The sequence below is a fragment of the Crinia signifera genome, chromosome 1 (genome assembly GCF_055691185.1).
Source record: "Crinia signifera chromosome 1, ASM5569118v1, whole genome shotgun sequence".
Classification (NCBI taxonomy): Eukaryota; Metazoa; Chordata; class Amphibia; order Anura; family Myobatrachidae; genus Crinia; species Crinia signifera.
The window spans coordinates 324,216,956-324,241,059 of record NC_139217.1 but is presented as its reverse complement, the minus strand read 5'-3'; the positions used below and the strand labels follow the sequence as shown (position 1 = coordinate 324,241,059).

The window sequence follows — 24,104 nt, the reverse complement described above, 5'->3', positions numbered from 1 at the left end:
CTAGCCAATGCCATGTTACAGGCGGTTTTGAAAAAAGTCAGTTAGGAGGTGATTGGCTGGATGTTTATCTCTTGTTAAGGCTTATACATCTGCCCCATTATGTGCCAAATCCTGCAAAACACGTCATTATCTTTCTGCATGCTGAAGGGATCAACAAGCAAGATGAACGACCAGCTGGTACATGCATTGCGTTGTTATCATGCCCCCACACGGACAGTTTTAAAATGATAGGTCATCACAACAGGTTGAAAACTGCCATATATCATTTAAAAAAAACCTGGGATCTGATCTTTCATCATTATTTAGAACATGCTACACCTTTGCACATCTATGGGAGAAACAGGAAAAAGGGGTGTAGTCAAGTGGAGGTTTATAAGCCCCCACCTGGCTTCACAGTCCCGGCGCTTGTTTAAATTTTTGGTAACCAAACACTAATGGTGTTTCATATATAGTAAACTAGCTGCAGCAGGCATCCAATGAGTTCACCACAAACTCATCAAAAAGACAGAAAAAGCTCAAACAAAAAAGGGTACTTGTTTCCTAGCAGGGCGCCCATCGCGGGCATCGCATGCCATTATAATGACATGCGATGCGACCGACGCGATGACCGCGATTTTACATAGGGAACAATGTTAAATGTCCCAATTGACCCGATTTCACATAGGGAACAATGTTAAATGTCCCAATTGACCCGATTTCACATAGGGAACAATGTTAAATGCCCCCCCCCCCCCCCAATTGTTAACGCCACTCCACGATCAACGTCAACCCGAAGCGTGGCGAGCGCAGCGAGCGGCGGCGGTACGCGTCCTCCGACCTTTTCATACCCCTACTATCCACTAGGGCGTGGAGTGAGAATAGAATAGTGTGGCGAGCGCAGCGAGCCACCGAGCCCTCGCGTGGCGAGCGCAGCAACCCAGCGCTCCAGCGCTACGGCGCATCTTGCTCCGTGAGTATCAAGGATAAAAGCTAACACCTTGCTTTGTACCGGTGACTAACCTTACAGCCCTCATAACTTTTATTTGCGTGTTACTTTACATGCTAATGGACTGGCTTTACACCCAATTACCGGCTCATTTAACTGCCCTATACAACATCGAGGCAATTACGGATCATACTATTGCTCCCTAGACTTGTCATTTTACTGCTGCTAACCCATCTTTGGTTAATATAGATTATTAATAATTGAAGACTCCATTGATACTAATATCACAGTGTTGCTTAATATATAGCTCTATTTTAAAGCCATTTGTTGTATTTATTTTTACTATATTAATTTTTATGTAATAAATTGTATGCTTTTTGATATTTTCATAAATCAGTGTGTCAGGCTTCATCTTTTCTGTTCAGCAGACGGTCCTTTACATTAATAGCAGTGCAGTGCATCAACACTTTTTTGTTTGACCTTTGCACCCTCTGCAGCAAGCATCCCTCCTAGGCGAACCTTTTTCTATATGAATGCTTGTGCTGTGACAAAGCAAAAAGAAATGAAAGATGCAACACTGCTTGGTGCTGCTCACTTGCACTTACTGAGGGTAGAACAATGAGGAAACATATTTGTACGAATCGTGCAAGTACCAAATATACTAGTCCAAAAAAAACCAACAACTTAAGCATTAAAACAATTGTACATACTGTATCCATATTATATAAAATGGAATAGTGCATTTGAGGTAGATAAAAGAAGGTGCACACCTGACACATAGATAGGGTAGAGTGGGCCCTGCCCTTACTTTCTACAGTCTGATATTAATTCCCCAATGTTTGCATACCATTTCAAATGTCTATATTTAATTAATGACAGAGTCTATTTGAATAATGACAACTGTTTGCCCTGCCAGTCCCGGTGTAGTGTACATGTGTGTGGTGAAAGCGGTTACAATGCCAATGCTTTTCTGTCTCCTGATTCAGCTGTGCTTTTTAAACTATGGAGAATAATGGCATTTGTGTACCTGGAAGCCTGAAGTTGGCAATACTTGGACGCAAGATTTATTGACTTAATTCGTTGTTTGTTTATATTACTTGTAGTGATGAGTGACTGTTTAAAAGCATTTGCTACCATACTTATTTCACACACTATGGGCCGTATTCAATGAAAATATTCTCCGTGCATGGCGAGCGTTTTTTTTCGCTCGCCATACACTCGCCGTGTTTTTGCGGAGATTCTCCATGTTTGGAGATTCTCCGCCACGGCACTTTAGATAGTATTCAATGTGACTGATACTCGCCACCCCTCGCGGCGAGTATCAGCCAACCCGGCGTATGAGGTGATGCCGCAGGGAGCCTTAGGACGGCGGCAGGCAGGGAGATGGAAGTCTCCCTGCCTGCCCCAGAACGAATGTGGGGGGGGAAGGTGGGCTCCCCGGGAGCCAGGCAGCACAGGCTGCCCCCCCCCTGGAGAGCCAACAGGGGGCCGGGTATTCACTGCACCCGATCGTGCATATGTAATGATCGGGTGCAGTGAATATATGAATATCTAATGAGCGGCTCAGCTCCCGGCCCCCTGCTGGCTGCTCTGTGTAGAAAGAAAAAAATATATAATTAAAATTAAATATATATTCATGTGCTATAAGCACATGAATAAAAATAGCATGCCCTTTCACAGATTAAAATTCCTGATTTTTTTACACCAAAATTAAAACAAAAAACCTTTTATTGTAAAAGTTCATATTCCACTTCTCCATGAAAAGATGGAGAATTGCTACACGGAGAGACACGGCGAAAATCACTTAAAAAGACGGCGAGAAGTGCACCTTGAATAGGGTTGCTCGCTTTTTGAGAGCAAAAGTCTCCGTCCAAGGCGAGAAAAGCACAAACTCGCCATAAAACACGGAGAATTTTTCTCATTGAATACTGCCCTATGACTTGATCTGCAGGTCACTTCATGTTCATGCTGCCAGTGTCACTAACCTGGGGGTAGGGTAGCAATGTGACACTGCCAAATTATGCAGCTCTTAGATATTTCCATGTCACACAGTACCTGCATAACTTGCTTTGACTTTTATGCTATGCTATGTGACATCTACATTAATTGCTCTCGTATAGAATACCTGTAATGGTTTATTCTCATACAGAAATGCAATGCATTTAAACACTATACAGTTCTCCTCAAAATCTTCTTTAAGTGGCAGAGAGCGGAGCATCACTGGAAATACCTAGAATGGGTTAACACAGAAAATTAGTAAAACAAATCAAGTTATGACTACCTATAAAACATAGTAAAACAATGAATTGGGAAGAGCTAAGTTGCAGATGAGCGGTGGTAGCCGGCATCAGTGCTCACCGCTGGCACAAACACAGTGGGCGGTTTTTGTACAGGAAGCAGTTCAAGCGGCAAAAAACATCACCCAGCGTGTATGGGCCTTAAGAGTGTGAGTGTGTGTGTGTGTGTGTGTGTGTGAGTGTGTGTGTGTGGAGTGAATATGATATACGTTTGAGAAACTGCTGATTTCTCCGATTTTGATGCCGATTTAAAAATGACCATGTTAAGTCCAGCATTAGAATGACTTCATATTATTAAGAAAAGTCAGGCTACCTGGGCAATCAGATCTAAAATGTTTGTGGACAAGGTTATTCAGAATGACAAGTAGACAGTGGGGGACATTCTACTTTATCCTGTGACCTGTAATGTGTGCCGCATTCATGATCCCCTACCTGTTCCACAGGTACCCCTGCTGGGTCGCTCAAGATCATCCGACTCACTGCTCCACAAACATTGTCTTGAGCAAGTGGGTTTTTTTCAGAGCTGATTATAGAGGACAGAACAGAAAGTAGCTTGGGGTAATGTCTTCAGATGTGTCAAGGAAAAAAGTATTTAATATATATGATTAAATATAGCAAAACCTGAAATATATATATACACACATACATACAGTATATATATATATATATATATATACATATACATACAGTATATATATATATATATATATATATATATATATATGGAAAACGCATAGGTAAGCAGTGCATCTGGTACCCTTAATGTTATTGTATTTGCTTTTTTAACTAGTTTATGTTGCGGTTCTGAATGAGGCGGTGCCTCCTTATTGTTCCAAAAACAGCATAAATAATCCATTTCAAAATGTTATTACTGGGAGTAGTGGATAGCTTTGTCCCATGTTCTGCATACCGCATACAACTGATTTTCTGCTCTTTAAGAGAAACGAATTACTGGCCTGGCAAACGGACAGAGCAATGTGCCAGTGATGTCAGCGCTGGTGGCTGTGCATGTCCGGACAAAGCAAAACTAGAATTGCTCTGTTGGGTGCCATCTAGTGGCCGCTGGTGCTCACAACACTTACATTCCCCTTATGGTGCCCACACACGCACCGATCCCGGCGGTGCGATGCTGAACGATGGGGTGCGCGCTCCCGTGGCACCTCATCGTACAGTACAAAAAGTATGTGCTGCACATACTTTTTGTACAAGCTTTTTCTAGCATAGCATCGCATGCACATCGTATTCACAAGGCATACGATGCGATGCTATGTGTGCTAGTTAAGCCCACAACGCACGCCGGGATCGGTGCGTGTGTGGGCACCTTTACATAGATGTGAGGAGCTGTGTTAGCCTTTAATTATATGGTGATTGCCTATACATAGAAACAACTTACTGTAACCGTAACCCTTATTCAGAAACCAGAACATTCAATTATATAAATTCACATTCATTTATACGGAGCTAAATGAATGAGGGACTGAGGGACTTACCCTACTATAAAGTCCCTGTTGGTTTAAATATGTTCACAAGTACCAGAAATGTACAACATAATATGGGCAATTAAATATTTGGAGGTCTCGGATTTTTTAGATATTCTCGACATTATCATGGAATACAAGAGTCACATCAACAAAAATCAAAATCTGCATATAAAAAGGTAAGAGGAGAGTAGCCGTAAACAGCATGAACACAGACATTATGCAGGATACTTGTGCACGGCAGTGCCCCCATGCTCTGCCAGGACACCAAGTCCATACACAGAATTACTTCGGACTTCATCATCTTCATCATGTGCTCCAGAGAGGAGTGCAGGCAGTAACTGTGGTACAAACTGAACAGTTGCTTCACCCAGACCTACTATGGATTCAGCCAGAGTACCTCCAGCAAATGACTTCTCAGCAGGACTGCAACTGGACTTCTGTGTGGAGAAGAACATTTAGAACAAATAAAAATGGTTATCACAGCAGTATAAGGATATAACCAATGGAATTACGGTTTAGATTGAAAAAGGATGTACATCTTCAAACAAAACTTTATCCTACAGTATGTGCAGCAGTCATGTGTACTTTCCCTCAATATTTCTGAATGCCTCCAATAAAGACTAACAAATCCCAAACAGGTGCAGGGAAAGAAGTGCTTTGATCATTTTGGTCCCGGTTTATAGATTGACAATCAATGGGTCAACCCCAAAAGGTCAAAATGTAGTAGGTCGATATTTGCAAAAAAAAAAAGGTTGATGCGGCAATAATCAACACATGAACAGATTGACATGAGTTTTTCAAATTTCTTTCCTTTTTTGGAGACTCTTTCATGCTTGACGATCCACACGAGTTACAATTGGGAACAGTAAAGTGTGCGGTAGTGGAGCAGGGCACCATGCCCGAAGCATGGCGAGCCATGCGAGGGGGGCGCGTAACACTAATTGGGGTCCATGTCAAAAGATGTTGACATGGACATAAAAAAAAAACCTATGAAAACCTCCTGTCGACCTTTTCCATGTCGACCTAATGACTACCTAGACACTGTAGACCTTTTAATCCACACCCGATCATTCATGTGCCAGGTTTACTGTAACCTTAAACTCAAATGTTAAAATACCCTTTACAAATCTATACTTGATAGTTGGTTAAGCTTATGGAGAAAATGTGAAAGTACCCCGAGACACTACACCACACTAATACCCCAGCGTATCCAGTGACAACAATAGGATGGAAAACTAATAACTTATGCAAAATGCCATACAGACTGTACACATACATACATACATACATACATACATACATACATAGCACATCTCTTACCATTTTATTAAGCAGCAGAGGAAGAAAACCTGCAAAGTATGAAGAGAAAATGACACCCCCAACTGCAGTAGCCACCAAAGGAATCCCCTCTCCTGCATATTCCATCAGCATCGCATCCATCTCTGCCTGTAAGTAAAAGACTGTAATAAGCACATTCTCCTTCTCTAGGCATATACAGGGTACAATATAACGCCATACATTGTATGAGGCATAAATGTGGCTACATGGTCAGAAGGTTCTCCTACTGTAAAGTGCTAGGAAATGTCTCTGGTTATTTCTAGAGAATACAATTAATACAAGTTCTAGGCATATTATAAAACAACAAGTTATTTGACAAAAGTATTGAGGCTACAGAAAACAGTGTAACTGTATAGGTATTGTGGCTGACTATACATTTCCAGGAATGAGCGGGCACATGGAAGTCCTTTCTGAACAGTACCCAGATGTGAAGACGTTTCCCCATATGACTGTCCCAATGACTGGAATGAGAAGGCCCTAACACTAAACACTGGTTTCTATAGCCATTATGGCTTCTTGTCTAACCCACTATAACATTGAATGAATCAGTGAATGGAACCAGTTGAAAGACTGACGTGGCTTTGGAACTTTTAAACAATTCAATGAGGCACTACCTCTGGTGGTGGAACTACAAATGGGTAGCCTGCAACTTTGCAAGATGTGCCACTCACGAGTATACTTATTTGCAGGATTATTTACTTAGGGATGGAAAGAAACATTTGGGCTCATGTCTAGGGAGGTCTACTTTTTAGACATCTGTACATACTGTATCCATTCACTACCTAAGAGAGGTGGCCAGCAGAGACAAATGGGACGCTCAAGTTATCCAAGAGACCTGATCCATGAACAGAGAATTGCATTTTGAATAAGGCCCATAGTGTGTAATGCTGGGTACACACCAGGACGACTAGGGCCCGATCCCCACAATCTAGATCCAATTCCGATCAATTGGATGTAGATTGTGTGCTGATTGGGCCCTTTTCTGACCTGGTGTGGCCCGATACCGATCCGATGCGCGTCCCCGCGGGTCGGTCGGTCGTTATTGAGATCCTACCTGCTGCAGGTAGGATCTCAATGACGACCATACAGCCGGGTGCGGGTCGCCATCGGATCGGACCCGCTCACAGTGCACATCATGAGCGGGTCGTGCCCCCCCGCGTCATCGTGAGCGGGTCGGACGAGACACTGACGACCCGCTCACGATGTGCATCGTGAGCGGGTCGTCCTGGTGTGTACCCCGCATAAGGCATTGCAGTCAGAGGTGGTCTAGTCAGATGGTAGAAAATTAACACCCAGTGAATTCTATCTTTGGATCAAAACAGAAAAGTCCAGTAATATGATAAAGGCTGATGCAGGTAATAAAAATAGGTATCATTTAGGATTCAATCATTTGTCTCCAGCAGTTATACTCTAAAATGGACATGGTAATTGATCACCTTTCTACAGTATGTCAGGCTTCGCAAGATATAAAATAAACAATAGTCCTGACAATGAAGAAACAATGTGATAGATGCCATGAAGATCCACAGAGCTGCCAACATTTTAGGAGGGGAGTAAAAAATGTTGGTAAGAAAAGTCTATGGGGTGGTACCATGGACGGACACCATGTAGGTATCCCGTACACCTGGGTCTACCAGAAATTCTTTTACCCCCATGGCCTCAATCTCTGACTGAAGCAACACTAGAACTGAAACGCTTCCATGAAGGAATGTGTTATGTGCTTTCCAACAAAGTGTCCCGAATGGGCGTAGGAAAAGTTTGGGTACTTATATGCTAGCCCACTAAGCTATTTGCTTAGTTTTACGCGTCCTCTCGCGAGGCTCACTACGCTTCGGGCTCGCCACACTATATAAAATTGACTCCATGCTGACATGGCTAGTGGGGGTATGAGCGTAGTAACTATAGTGGGTGCCCAACTAACATATAAGTACCAAATATTGCCGTAAACTAGAGATGAGCAGAGTTCGGAGCTACACGGTTCTTATTGCCAAATTAACTTAAGTTCGGATTTTTCCGATTGGATATCGGCTGTCACGTGTTTTGGATAGCAAAGAAGACCCACTTTGAGATCCGAGTAAAACTGAACCCGCACATCTCTACGGTATGGATCATATGGTCGATCTAAAGATGGAAGACAGTCATTAGGTCGACATACTGCCACGTTGACATGTGTCAAGGTCGACAGGTCACTACGTCGACACAAGCATGCAGTCGACATGGTCTAGGTCGACAGTGAAATGGTAGACATGGGGTTTTTCACCATGTGAATCGACATGGACACAGGATTAAGTGGCATGCTGCGCTCGGCACACTATTTTATTCACCTACCACGCCCTAGTGGATGGGAGGGCATGAAATACCGCCTGTCAGCACATGTCGGCTCAAAAAGCAGTGAAAAACCACATGTTAAACTTTTGACTGTCGACCTTGTCCCATGTGGACCGAGACACATGTCGACCTTGCAGTATGTCGACCTAATGACTGTCAACCATCTTTAGGTCGACCAACCGACCGTATCCCATCTCCACAGTAAACCCTCTGATGGTCTGGGTCATGGCAGGTGACTGCAAAAGTCAGCAGCACTTAAAGACTCAATTGTTCCAAGTTGCATCAAAAGAATATCTGGTATTATCATATTTTATTTATATAGTGCCATAAAAAATGGAGTTTAAACACAAGAATATGTCAATAGATGAGATAATATAGGATATAAATATACACACCAAAAACAAGGTGGAGAATGGAAGAGACTCCGACTCTACTTCCATAAAGTTTTATAAATGCAGTAATATGTTCATCTTGAACTTATATCAAACACACACATTGTATTACTGAAGAAAACACCCACAAGAGGGGATTAGGGTGGGGGTATATTTAACAGGGAAGGAAGGTGCAGCAAAGATGAAGGATTTCACAGCATTGTGCATAAAGTATTTTGCAGAAAGGTATATGATGCAGCACTAAACACACACTAAAGTAGATATCAGAGCAACATAATGGAGATCTTCACAAAACCAGACACTTTCACAAAAATGCCTTGTTCTGGATTTTCTCACTGACAGGACCGATGAAGTCACCTTCACTGAATTAATGACAGGTTTTTTTGATTTCCTATTTAAATATCTATATTTAATTTTGGCCAAGGTTGCTGCATTAAATAAGATAAGTGAGGAAATCGGGAGAAAAGGATAATGTATGGAAGCAGGTCACTTCGGATAGTCAGCAATGACAATTTACATACAGTATAGAGTATATATGGTATATGAGAAACATCCTTTACAATGTGCTCTATAATAATAAAAAGACAGCCCTAAACAAGCCAACAGAGAGAAGTGGTCCTGCCAAGAAAGTGACAAGTCATTTTATAGTGGAGGAACAATAAATAACTGATAAGAACTGTATGATAGCTTGTAGAACATGGTTTCAGTATGTCCCTGAATAAGGTGTGCTAGGGACATGTAAGTGGGTGTATCCCCAACAGATCACTACAGATGAAGCGTTGCTAAAGACTGCCCTTACCGGATCTTGCAGATTTACCTGCTCTACAGGTTAATTACCTTATGTGCAAATATACACAGAGGATAAAAGACAGTGACAGCAATTTACAAGCGGAATAGAAGCAGAGAACACAACTGCAGAGAATACTCTAAAAACAAAACTCACAACTTTCTCTTTGCAAAGGGGATTTGACCTAGAGAAGGAAAAAAAAACTAGACAAAGAAGTTTGTGTTACAGAACAAAACACAAATGTGAAAGGTGACGCTGAACAAGTAGTGAAAGCACCTGCCTCTGAAGACTATCCCAAATCTAGGAGGGCCTGCCAAATGTAGGAGATGCAAAACAATTGACATTATGCAGAAGCAAGTCTCGCCTTAAGTATTCACAAATGGGTATTCAAGAGCCTATTCTGTGTTTGCTGGCTGGAAAATGCCTCTTCAATTTTCTGCCATTCCTGTGCTTTCCAGGGGCTCACAGTCAAGCGTCTGCTGTTTCCCTACTCATCCTTCTGATGACGGACACATCAATCACAGGTGAGAGCAATGGGTGACCTAGAAGTTTTGTCTGGACTCATGTTACCTGCTGTGTGTACCATAAATACAGTATACAATAGTCTACATCAGGTGTGGACAATAAGTGGCCCTCCAGCTGTTGACAAACTACACATCCCAGCATGCCTTGCCTTAGTTTTGATATTTGGCTATGCTGAAACTAATGCAAGGCATGCTTGGACGTGTAGTTCATCACCAGTTGGAGGGCCGCTTATTGTCCACTCCTGGTCTACATGCTGTATAGTATATATGAAGCAGTGATTTCCCAGGAGGGAAAAGCTGGACTGCCGTGTTCCTTTGTGTATTGTATCTCTCCATTGTGCACAATGAAGGCACCTAAATTTACCTAAATATAAAACACTGACCTGTGCCGCTTGCTATCAGCACTGCAGAAACATTCTGCTTAAAGCATTGTTTCCCAAAATACCTGCATTATCCCTAGGATTTTACAGTCTGTCCACTTTTCAATGCTATTTTGGGTGTGTTCACCCTATACCAGTACCAAACTTTTTTGGATCATGGCATCCTAGAGTATCAGAATTTTCTTCATGGTGCCCCTAGGGCAAAAGTTTCTTATTGAGAAATATAGAAAAAATATGAAATTACGTAAATTGTGTTTATACGGTATCCGTAGTGTCAGTTATGTGGTGAGTAACAGGATTCACTTCTGTTTGTCCACATATGTTCTGACTGGAAGCCATAAGCATTGGTTTTGCGTAATACATTGACCATAACTGATTTCAATTGGTCCTGGACCACCATCCCAGGGCATCCCTGAAAGTGTCCTGAGGCCCCCCAGGGTGCCACGGCACACAGTTTGGGTACCACTGCCCTATATGATGCCATTACCAATGCTGTATGCATTTAGGCACACAACCTGAGAAAACAGTCAATGTAAGTAATGTATCCCTGTGGCAGCTGTTATGTCTCACGAGTAAGTTACTATATATATTTGTATGGTGACATCTTGTTATCCTCAGCAGCTGATAACATTATCTGCGATTATGTAGCCACAGTTGAACATTTTCCTTTAGCACGGAGACCTTGTAGGACGTATGCTTTATGTTCCCCTACCTCCACTATACCCATTTATCTAGTAACACACACTGCTCTGGACTTTGACTCAGGTCTAATCTTTATTGACATATGCACTAGACAGATCTATACCATAGTAACATCAGACAAACAAATTAATTTACATTTCTACATCTGTGCAATTATACTCGAAAAGTGGTGTCAAACTCATGGCCCTACAGCCGTTGTGGAACTACACATCCCAGCATGCCTTGCCACAGTTTTACCAAATCATTATATTAAATCTGTGGCAGGGCATGCTGGGATGTATAGTTTCACAACAGCTGGAGGGCCAGGAGTTTGACACCACTGTACTAGAACATAGCTGTGGTCAAAAACCATCATTGCACGAGTCGCGAAAGCATGCTCCAAAGCAGAATCTAAATATTATTTGCAATTAAAAGCAATCATTAATGTAACTCAAATGTTATATATTGTCCAGGTGCAGTACTAGGACTGTTAAAAAAAAGAGCAATTATTATTAACAAATAGGTGAAGTTTAAAAAGGGGGTTCATGTCAGAAACCAAGTGAAAATAAATATGAGAATTAAAGCACAAGATTTCCAGCAGATACTGAATTGCACACATTTCACAAGGACCCAGGATCAAGGGCGTAACTACCATAGGTGCAAAGGGTGCAGCTGCTATGGGGCCCAGAGCTGAAAAGGGTCCATCTTTTCTGTGTAAGTAATATGGTTTACAAACATTAATCACCATCAGTTGCTAATAAACTTTTGCTATGGGGCCTATGAATATCTAGTTACACCTCTGCCCAGGATTATCTCTAAAGTATTCAATTGTGCACATAATTTGCTCAGGTGTAACCATACAGACTGTCAGCATTAGCTTTTCAGTGAGAGCTCACACTACTTAAACCAACTTTATTGCACTCATTTGAAACAAACGTAAATAAAAATGTTGATATAGAGCCACATCCAAAGATAAGAGTTTCGTTCAGAAAAATATAAAGTGCATAGGGTGTGTCAATATGAGAGATTAGGGGGGTAATATAAAAAAACATGTAAGACTGCCTAATAACTACTTTATACAGTGCTCCTGCAAACCAGTTTCTGCTCCCACAGTACACCAGTTACAATGCAGCACTACCACCTCATACCAGTCTATGACCCCAGATACCAGACTCTGCCTCTAAGTGAAGGTTCATAGAACCCGAGTCTCCACTTATAGAAAACAGTAGTAAGCAAACCTTTGTGCTTCTACATGCAGCACAACTGAACAGAATACCTCAAACCGCTTCATCTGCACCATTCACTGATTAGGATGCATTTTATATTCATCATACTGATCACAGGGGATACTCTTCATAAGAAGATTTTCTAAACAAAATGATATATAGATATGGGATCCCACCTTACAATAACAAAATTAAAGTTACAATATTACATTGATCTTAGGAGGGAGAACAGCAGGTTGAGTTTTCCATATCCATAATGCTCAGGACCAGAAGTATGCTGGGATAGCCTATATTTTCTTATTTGGAATATTTGCATACTATAATGAGATATCTTAAGAGACGGGACCCAAGTCTAAATAAATAACGCATTTGTTTCATATACATCTTAAGGTGCCCACACACAGTGCAATGTGCTTTGTGCAGTTTGTACTAGATCGCATCTAGTTCAAAACCTTGCGATACACTACAACAGCATGCGTATTCAACTAAAAGCGATGTGATCTAGTTCAAAAGGTACTGCCTGTACATTCTTTTTGTGCTTTGCAACATGTGATGCATGCATCGCAAGGTCAAAACTCACTGTGTAAGACATGTAGACTGAAAATTATTTGATAGAATATATAAGTACACAAACACGCACATAATTTATATGAAGTCAAAAGGAATGGCCTGAAGACCTCCAAGACAGGATTGTCTTAAGGCACAAATCTGGGAAAGGGTTCAGAAAAAATATCTGCCATTTTAAAAGTCCCAATAAGTACAGTGGCCTCCATTATCCGTAAATGGAAGAAGTAGTTGAGAACCACCAGGACTCTTCCTGGAGTGATCGGGGAAGAAGGGCCCTAGTCAGGTAGGTGATTAAGAACCCGGTGGTCACTCTGTCAGAGTTACTGCATTCATGTGGAGAGAGGGGAACCTTCCAGAAAGACAACCATCTCTGCAGCAATCCACCAATCAGGACTGAATGGTAGAGCAGCCAGACTCCTTAGTGCAAAAACAAACAAAAAAACACACACAGAAGCCAGCCTGAAGGACTCTCAGACCATGAGAAACAAAATTCTCTGGTCTGATGAGACAAAGATTGAACTCTTTGGCATGAATACCAGGAGTCATGTTTGAAGGAAACCAGGCACCGCTCATCACAACAACAGCCCAGCTTGGATCGGAAGAGTACTCTGTTGTTGGCTTCATCCATCTTGAAAAAGACTTGTTTAGGGTCCAAATGTCGAAAAGTATGTGCTTATCACAATTAACTTGGCCCTTGATTTGCATCTAAATGGTGAGTGCCCTCTTCAACTTCTTTTTGCTGGACTTCAGTTTGAGCATGTAAATATCAGGTTGTAATCTTGATTTCAATCCAGTAGACCTTTAGAAGGGTAAAATGATTCTTAAATTCATGCCAAACACCATATAAAGGTCCAGACACACTAGGCGATTTTGAGCTCAATGTAGCTCACTTTTCCCATTTTGAGCTCCTTTGAGCTAAAAATCTCCTAATGTGTATGGGCAGGAGAGGAGTGCTGATGCGCGGTCCCGCATCATCGCCAGCCAGTATCATCGCCAGCCAGTATCATCGCCAGCCAGTACTACAGGCCAAGTGAGCCACTTTCCACAGTCTCGTACTATGGAAAGTGGTTCATCTCCCGTGAAAAAAATATATAAAAAAAAATCAATCAATAAATCGTTTACATCAGGTGCATTTTTTCTGCTTTGTTTTATGTGTGATAATTACATTTTATTTATAAAGGCACCAAAAGTGGTTTGCAGCACCGTCCATATGGCAGACATACAGGGTGCACAGGACTTAACATAACAGCAACTTAAAAACTAAAACAAAGCACAGGTAACAATCAGCCATACAATTTTCAGTACACAGTACAGCTAAGATGTAGCAAAGCATTCTGCGCATTACAAGGGGCAAGCTGTCATAGGAAGAGAGTAATGGTCACAAGTGAGAAGAGATGCGGGTATAGACGTTAGCTGTCAAAAATAGAGCTGTAATTAAAGTGCTAGAGAAGAGGGCTGTGAGAACAGGAGAGAAGAGGGCCCTGCTCCAAGGAGCTTACAGTCTGGTAATGGTAATGAAAAATGTCACTTGTATAACTCATATTCTTAGGGCAGTATCCAGTGGCGTAACTAGATACATGTGTGCTCCATAGCAAAAGTTTGTAAGAGTCCCTATTAATCACCTGCACCTAAAAATGGATTCACTGGGAGCTTTCCAATTTCCCCCAATGCCGGCACTTATCGTAAATTAGGCTTTAACTTAAGCATTATCCATAATTAGCAGCGCTGAGTGCTGTGGCTGAGCATGGCCAGGGTTATAGGGACAGCGGTAGTGAGCAGTTTTCTAAAATGAGCTTGGCGCCTCAGCTACAGGATCTCACTCTGCATCCCACTTCAGTGACAAGCCTGCCCCAGGGTGAATGAGGACGACGACTCAGCCTGCAGCAATGCATCCAGGTAGGCTGGCGTCTGCACCCTCTCCTGTCTCCCTGAATTAGTGCCATGCTACCTGGCTGAGGCATTGGTGATTATGCCTCAGGCACCCAACAAATAATCTGCGATAACCAGCCGTGATAACACTTGTGATTGGGTACTTAGCCTAGATTTAATTGGATAGCCCGATAATGACCAGACTTTTAGGGAAAATCGGGATATTTGGATTCCGTCATAAAAACAGATACATATAATGGCTGACACTGTTAAACCAGTATTGCAGTTTTCATATATACCACTATTTTGTTTTTATCTACAGTAAAGTTGGTGTGTGGGATTAAATATTGCATTACTGTCAACTGCCAGATCAGCCTGATGAAGTAGAAAATAAACTTAGAGTGTTCTTCATGTCCTTTCATAACAAACATTTTTTATGTTTTGAGGATGTCTGATCTCACTGAAGATAACTTGTACATTTATTTACTCGAAAATTTTTTGACAGAAGTGAAGCATGTGGTTAATTACAGATGTGAAGTATGTGGTTAATTACAGAAGTGAAGTATGTGGTTAAACTGCAATTCAGAACAAGGCTATTTACTATAACCTTGTGTAGCAAAAAAAGAAAAAAAGAAAACTGCAGATATGAAACAGCAAAAAAAAAAAACAATTTCATTCCTGCAGCAGAATCATTTCAATATTGGGGTTGGTTAAGCTCTTATGCCTAATCATAACTTCAATATGAATGCCATTATAGCAAATCTACTTTTAAAGAATGACCTTTCTTAGGCACTGCGATATGATCGGTCTGGGGAAAAAGTAAACTGATTGGAATGGACAGGGATTGGTTAGTGCACCGCAGGCCAAGAGCAAATTGCAAGTGATATTAGCCACATAAATTTCCCTAATTTCAAGCATGGTGGTTGGTAAAAATAGCCCCCGAGAGAATAATGTTTCCTGGGATTGAGAAAACTCCTCTATATCCCAGCAAACTAGCATCTGCAGTCAAACTGCCTGACCTGAAACACCAAACTCTATTTTACATTGAGTACATGGAGAATTGCAGGTTTGGCCCTGTGTCCAGGGTTAAGAACACAGTTCCTTTCTTCATGTGATATAACAGAGCTGTTCACAGAGAACTCAAGAGTGGAGATAATCACTCTTGGAAGATGGCAATCCTTATCCTGGGGAAGGAGTACTGTGAATTATTACCTAAGAATGTAAGGTATATTCTTAAACGTGCCTGGAGCTGACAACACAATTCAGTGACTGCAAAACAGGCAGCACTGGGAGTTAAAGGGATATAGGGCAATAATAATAATAACAACACTAAAAGGACTGCAGATTGTCATAGCAGTGCTAATTGTTCTACAGTAAATGTATGTAGGCATAGGCTACTGCAACATCACTTTTGATATGGATTCCTAAGTACTGATCATGCTCAAATTGTCCAAAGCAAATAATGTATAAGCACTACCCTGCAAGTTATAGAGCATAAAAATATAAAAACCACATATACACTTTCCTAAAAAAAGTGGAGGGTAGAAGAAAGTTGTTAAAACCTGGAACAATTGCTGTTATGGGGCTTCTGGTATAAGCACATACTGGACATTCTGACTACATAGGAAATACGGTTATCCCAGCATTCCTGCTCTGTTAGGTATCCTCTCATTAGTAATTCACTGTGCAGTGGTGCCTTTCAATCTTGAAGGAGACTCTCCGTCCAGTGAATTCGGGGGTTCCCTGAGCTCCAAGGGATGTGTGATTATAAAAGAGCAGGTACTGTAGTTAAGCTCTCTTATAGTGTCTGGGATCAGAGAAACAGGCATGCTTTAGCGGTCTGCAGCTGTACATAACGCCTTCTCAAATATCCAAAACCAAATAAATAATACAAGAGCAGAAAGCCATCGGCATACCTCATATTCCGTGTATTGGAATAATAACGGAGGAGAAGTCAGCTTTACCAGCTTCCTACACATATGCCACCATCTACGTTGAAGTAGAAAAAGAAGTTTCCGTATAAACCGCATAATGGCGATAGGTTCTTTTTTCAACCATTGTGTGCCACACCAGGCAATGGCCAGGTCACGTTTGCGTGGACTAAAACATACGCCACCTCTTGAGCCCACCTTATTGAAATATAAATTAATAATTACACAGAGCCTTCTAAAGCAAAACATATGCTTATTAAATCCAGCCAGTAACAAATACAATTCTGTGTTAGTAATTATATTTTGATCCAAACCTCCCCGCCTCCATACACATAGATACAAAAATGCACACATTTCAAAGATGTAATCCCAATCTTCAAGGCCTTATATTAAGTGAATATACAAGGAGCAAATGTCCTGATTCTATGAGTTGCACCATACACCTAAAATGTTTCCACGGGCCAAGTAACTCATACAATTCAATTTATATCCACTAATAACAATATACACATCAGCAAACATCCAGTCGAGCAACGTACAAAAAAAGACCTCTGCTGTTAAAATCAAAGCTGCCCAAAATGATGCTCACTTCTGGCCAACTGGGCACTAGTGTAAGACTGAGCTCAGTATTGGGCATATTCAATTACCCTGCAGCTAATTGACAAGGAAAATGTGAGGAAAAAGGTATTTAATTAAACTGCTTGTATTTACAACAATAAAGGGCAGGACAAACAACTAGTGACATTCTTTTATCACTCGTTACTAATCTTAAAGAACGCTCAAATTCAGCTCATAACTTAATTTTCAAACACATGACAGTAGCAGGTTGGTGGGAGCGCCATTTGAAATTAGTAACAAGTGATAAAAATCTCAAAAGCTAAAAAGTAAATCACACAAAAAAGGATAAAGCACACTTCTATGCAATCAAAGCAAAGGAATAAGCTGTACGACTGTCTACTTGTTTCAGAAGAAGGGGAACTGAAGTTGCTTTAGTAAAAAGTTTATGCTTTAAACAGAGGTGTCTGCTTTGAAGTTCATAGAAAGTTCTACATAGATAGACAGTAACAGATTCACACATGTACATTATAAAACTTAAAAGGTTTCTTTTTTTTTTTCCACATCAATGTTGGTGCCATCCAGCATTTTTATTGTCTTATAGGTACTTGTTTCCTAGAACGGCGCCCATCGCGGGCATCGCATGCCATTATAATGGCATGCGATGCGACCGATGCGATGTCCGCGATTTTACATAGAAATGCATGGTAAAATGTAAATCGCGTCGGTCGCATCGCATGCGGCCAAAAAATCGCATGCGATGCGACCGACGCGATTACCGATTTTACATAGGGAACAATGTTAAATGGCCCAATTGACCCGATTTCACATAGGGAACAATGTTAAATGGCCCACAGACCCCAAATAGCCACCCTGAAGTGTGAAATGGCCCCCCCTATTGTTAACGCCACCCCACGTTCAACGTCAACCCGAAGCGTGGCGAGCGCAGCGGTACGTGAGGGGCGGCAGTACGCGTCCTCCGACCTTTTCATACCCCCACTATCCACGTCGGCGTGGAGTTAAGAATAGAAAGTGTGGCAAGCGCAGCGAGCCACCGAGATACCTGTGAAGGTATCCGCGTCCGCTCGCCACGCTTCGGGCTCGCCACACTTTCTATTCTCAACTCCACGCCGACGTGGATAGTGGGGGTATGAAAAGGTCGGAGGACGCGTACCGCCGCCGCTCGCCACGATTCGGGTTGACGTTGATCATGGGGTGGCGTTAACAATTGGGGGGGCCATTTCACACTTCAGGGTGGCTATTTGGGGTCTGTGGGCCATTTAACATTGTTCCCTATGTGAAATCGGGTCAATTGGGCCATTTAACATTGTTCCCTATGTAAAATCGCTGTAATTGCGTCGGTCGCATCGCATGCGATTTTTTTGCCGCATGCGATGCGACCGACGCGATTTTTTTCCTTGCGATGCCTAAGATCAATATCGTGGGCGCCGTTCTACGAAACAAGTACCGTCTTATACAATTTATCTGCTGTAATGATGTGTTTGCAAAACAATTTATCAGTATTCCTTTTTTGTAGGGTTTTTGCTGTTTTTATGGTTTGGGGGCTGGACCTCACCTGCCAGCACTGAGACGTTATATCTACGTGTTCTTAGCTTTCAAAATGAGACCTACAGATCTGCCACTCTGCTACTTCCTTGGGTATGCTTCAGTGAAGAGTGGAGTCGATCCCGTATGTGCAGATGGGGTGGCATCCCCAGAGCTGGCGGCAATCTCTTCACACAGTCTTGTCTTCTCAGTCTCACTTGCTGGCTAATTGCTGCTTCATTTGGCAAGCATGTCACATCTGAACTTCTACAAAGTCCACCAGTGTGCGACACCTGGGACTGGAAGTGCCTCATCATGTATATTAATGGACACAGGCCGATTGACTGGTTGGTTCCAGCCATTGGAATTGCTCTTGGTGCCACTTTATTCCATAGCACAATGGAAAACAGAGACTATATTACAAGGACAAAGTTAAATATAGTAAGCCCTCTGAATGAAGTAATAATAGCTCTGCTGCCAAGTATAGGTACTGCAGTATCATTTTATGTCCTGCCTCCATTTATGGCAGTTAATTCATGGTCCATTCTGGCCTTAGACTGTCTCTGTGGCATCTTTTGGGTTCAAACGCCTGAGCCACTAATCACAGTGTACAGTGCAGATGAATGTAATGCACAAGTAATAGCGGACATAGAGATTAATAGACACACGATGATAGTTCCAAAACAGGTGAGGATAACATGACAGAAGTACAATGTTCAATTAAAAAATGTTTTATTGCATAAAGCAAAAGTAATGGCCAAGGTGGAGGATAGATGACAAAGGTAGCAGAAAAGAAGACCGGGAAGTGGAGTGAAAGATGGACAGGGTGTAAGAGAAAAGTGCAATGCACAGAGAGGAACATTAAGTGATACTGCAATGAAATGTTAAATATGATACTTAAGTCGTAAAACGAGAAAGTAGAATTTGCCCTTGGGCACCCAGCTTCAAAGGAAAAGCCCTATGGACACTGACTGGCCAATGCTCTAATATACAAAGGTTATTCTCACTATACCTGTTAATTTCAGTTTGTACACATTTTTTACTGTAATTATTTTAACATGAATATTAATCCAGTAACGTACAGGCTTTTTCACCCCTCCTCCTTCCCTCGTCACCCTGTACCCTATACCGGTGTAAAAATAAACTGAAACTGTTGAATTCATTGTCTTGAAATAATAAAAAGTTTTTCAAAAGAATATTGGTACAGATATTTAGAATGTGGAAAGTCATGGTACAATGTAAAAGAAAGGAGAATATGCCAACCTGCTGCTCGTCCTCTTCATCATCTGCCTCAGGATCTTGACAAGCGGTCTGTGGATAGAGAACTAGGTTATGCTCCATCGTGTCATGGCTGGCCCAGATATCCATGTGTATGTGTTATACCTTGCTCTGCAGTACAGCTTTGATGACCGCACAGATTTTATCTAGCTGCGCCGGCTCTCTCACACATGGGTACTTCACATCTTTCAGTAAATTGTTCAAAGACTCTAGTACAACCATGACCACTTCACGTTCTTTCTCATGCATTGCCGCATGAAGATAGCAGGGGATGAGGAGATCCAACATTTGAAGCAAAACTATAAGAAGCGGCAAAGATGTAAAGTTGAAGGGAGAATAACAAAAAAAACACAACAACAACAACAGAGTTGAATGTTCTTATCAATGCACCTTGTTCTTCTCATCACTGCACGTTTGCATTTCTGCCATGTGACAAACATCTTTTTTATTGTTTGATTCCTCTAGAGCAGTGGTTCTCAAACTCTGTCCTCAGGTCCCCACACAGTTCACATTTTCCAGGTCACCCGGCAGGTGCAATCATCACTCATTGATAAAATATCCACAGGTGGAGCTAATTATTTCATTGATTCAGTGAGGAAACCTGCAAAACGCACTGTGTGGGGTCCTGAGGACTGACTTTGAGAACCTGTGCTCTAGAGCTCCTCTGCTCTGATAGAACGACAATCAGTCCTCTTTCCACTGTGACCTCTATTTTAGGTCCTCTAACAGATTATTAAATGCTTTTCTATTCCTACCACTAATCTTTACTTCCAATGGTGAACAAGCACATATAATACTGAACAACATACTTGCAGCATTACGCTCACTAGGGTTCTTCTGACAAACCAGATTCATTGAGCGAGCAAATTCTCCGAGAGCTTCATAAGCCGATTTCCGGACACTAGTGTGAGGAGACTGAGAAGGAGGAGAAAGACAGAAAAATCACATCCATATAAAAAAAAAAAAAAACAAAAAAAAACACAGAAGAAACCATGTAAAAAAAGAAAAAACACCAAAAGCACTAGAAGGAAACACCTTACAAGGCACAGAGACAGAATAGAGAAACAAATGTAATCCCCTGTGAAGTACATGGGAAACCTAGTTCCAACCACACATCCTTCTCACACAATACTGACATTGGGATCAAATTAGGGGGAGATACTGTTAGGTGCAAGTCACTCACAGCATGAAAACAATTGCAATGCTAAGTCTTATTTAACTCTGAGCGCCAACATCTGTGAGCGATGTGCAAAATATCCGCTAAAAATGCCAGCGTAGCTCACATTTGTTATATAAATGCAAATAAAAATAAGATTATATTACTTATAGAAGGTAAACATTACAGGTCATTATGATGAAAAAAAAAGTTTATTTAGCAATTTTCAATTGACACTCAAAGGGTTAATGGTGCAATGTTCACTGCAGTTCTTCACTGACGTTCAACACCCTCAAAGGGTGGACATGGGTCTAGGTCGACAGGGTCATTATTTCAACATGGGTTTTACATGGTTTTTTTTTTTTTGGGAGCAGACAGGCGGTATTTCATTCAGTACCATCTACTAGGGCGTGGAGGGAGGACAAAATAGTGTACAGGGCGTAGTGAGCCATGCGAGGGGACACTGTTCACCTATATCAGGGATGGGGAACCTTTTTTGTGCCAAGGGCCGTTTGCATGTGAAAAAAATCCTTCTGGGGCCATATGTACAAATTTCTCTTACAAATTGTCCTGCTGCAGCTGTCCCACGCTCCGGCCGCTGCCGCTGAATAGGGCTGACAGTCTCTGGCTGCTGATGATTAAGAGGAATCCCACGGGAACTACTGACCTCTTGTGAAAATTCACCTGTACTTGACTCCCGGCAAAGCCACCGGGTGCGCGGGCCACTCAGAACGGCTACGGGGCCGCATACGGCCCCCGGGCCTGAGGTTCCCTACCCCTGACCTATATGGTGTCCATGTCGACATTTGGAACAAAAATATGAAAAACCCATGTCAACCTTCCCCATTGACTTAATAACTGTCGACGTAGATCCATGTCGACCGTTTGAGGGTGTCCACCTAAGGCCTGTAGACCGTTAGTGGTCGATCCAATGTATGTCGACCTTCCTGTGGTCCACCCAATGATCCTTACCCATTAATTGGGGTAAAATGCTGTGCAAGGTAACTCTCAGCTAATGGACTGGCACCCTGGGAATTTGCTTCAGACTATTATTAACAGATGAATAATTGGAGATAGCATAACCTTACTCATACAGTATGTCCTTTTATTAATATAATAAACTTAAACGTCAGTAGTAAAAGACCATTTAAAAACCAAGTGAGCTGCATCATAGGGAGAAGCGGATTAACCCTGTCAGGAAAAATAGTGGTCCTTACCTCAATATGCTTGTGTACTTCCTGGAAGCATGAGTCAAGATAAAGGAAAAATGAAGAGCTGAAGGAAAAATTGAAAGCAAAACATATATATAAAAAAGAAACCAATAATAGAAAATATATAATGCGCAATGAACCAAATAAATAAATCAAACATTCAATCAAGCAAACGTTACATGTAGAGAAAAAAAAGTAATGAGAGAATGGGAAACTAGTTAGAATGTAGAGATGAGAATGTGTACGTTACACATTACACAGGATAAAGGTCACAGAAGACAATAAAACAAGCGAAACATAATGGAACGGGAAGAAAAACCTTATTACCACTTGCACAGTTCCATCTAGTAAGATTATGAAATAATCTGAAGAAAGGGAGATAGAGCATAAAGGATCACACATAGGTTGTTGAGAAAAGGAGGTGAAGGTGAGCAAATATTACCTGGCGTTTAAGGCAATCTCTCCCAGAGATAAGCATGCTTCTTCTTTCTCATCTACAAAGGCATTCTCCACACTAAACCTGGAGACATGCAATGATCTGAGTAAGACAAGGTGAAACAGCATACAAGCATTTTCCCATATGTTATAGCCATGCTTTAAACAAAGGAAACTCAAGGCAAAGTACACTGAACTAAAACTGGTTTCATACAATGGCCAGCGTAAACAATGCATTTCTATTGAATAGGTTATTTAGATGGCTCAATGAAAACCCCATGTAAGATGTATTTTTAACCATACTGTCCATTTTAAAGTTCTGATCCAAAAAAATTAAATTTAAGGAAGCACTTAACTGAAATTGGTACTTATGTAGTATCTGGGCGTCCGATTTAGAAATCGGATCGGATCGCATCGCATCTCATCGCATGCGACCAAATCGTATGCGATGGTCAAGATTTTTCCATAGGATTCAATGTTAAAATGGTCTGAGTCCATTTTAACATAGAATTCAATGGGAAAAAGGGGTCCTTTTCCTTTCCCCACTATCCAAGTGGGCATGGAGTTGGATATAAACCTGTGGCGAGCGTAGCGAGCCACCGAGCCCGAAGCGTGGCGAGCATAGCGAGCCCCGCGAGGAGACACAGAATACTTTTTAAGAAATATGCGTCCCCTCGCGGGGCTCGCTGCGCTCGCCACGCTATATAAAATCAACTCTATGCCCACTTGGATAGTGGGGAAATGAACAGGACCTTCTTAACATTGAATCCTATGCAAAATCGCATCGCATCTGATTGTATGCCTTAAGGTAAGGCATACAATCAAAAAATCGGCAGCCCAGATACTACATAAGTACCCCGAAATTTAACTCAAATAAAAACAATGCACAGAAAATCATGGTGGTGGTTGGCAAAATCATCTCTTGAGGCAGTGCTGAAGGCCACAATCACATAATTGTTTTCTAGTTTTGCCTCCCTATTCAGTCAAGGAAAAGACCACCACAAGTAAGTACATGTTAGTATCAAACTCCAGTAGTCCAATTTGACAGTAAATGGGGAACAAAACAGGGAGCAAGCCTCACTTGCTTACCTCACTCTCTGTACTATCCAGAGATCAAAAGACTAAAAAGCTCTCCAAAAACAGAAATAGCAGTTTATGAGGAAGAGAGGATCAGACATTAAACATTTCCTTCCTCTAA

The 24,104-nt window shown here is 41.6% G+C and overlaps 1 protein-coding gene across 2 annotated transcripts in view; it reads right to left on the bottom strand.

Annotated features, from left to right (window-relative positions):
* IPO4 (importin 4) overlaps positions 1-24,104 on the bottom strand; it is an 87,527-nt gene that overhangs the window by 3,660 nt on the left and 59,763 nt on the right. Inside the window, exons 20-29 of one of the 2 annotated variants that reach the window (XM_083188023.1) lie at positions 22,914-22,991; positions 22,478-22,535; positions 20,914-21,019; positions 20,210-20,403; positions 20,090-20,137; positions 16,712-16,924; positions 6,024-6,149; positions 4,932-5,140; positions 3,655-3,787; positions 3,051-3,155 (exon numbers count right to left, since the gene is read on the bottom strand). In XM_083188023.1, the coding sequence (XP_083044149.1) occupies positions 3,051-3,155; positions 3,655-3,787; positions 4,932-5,140; positions 6,024-6,149; positions 16,712-16,924; positions 20,090-20,137; positions 20,210-20,403; positions 20,914-21,019; positions 22,478-22,535; positions 22,914-22,991 (1,270 nt within the window). The remainder of the gene's footprint in view (positions 1-3,050; positions 3,156-3,654; positions 3,788-4,931; positions 5,141-6,023; positions 6,150-16,711; positions 16,925-20,089; positions 20,138-20,209; positions 20,404-20,913; positions 21,020-22,477; positions 22,536-22,913; positions 22,992-24,104) is intronic. The other variant, XM_083188032.1, reaches the window with a different exon arrangement.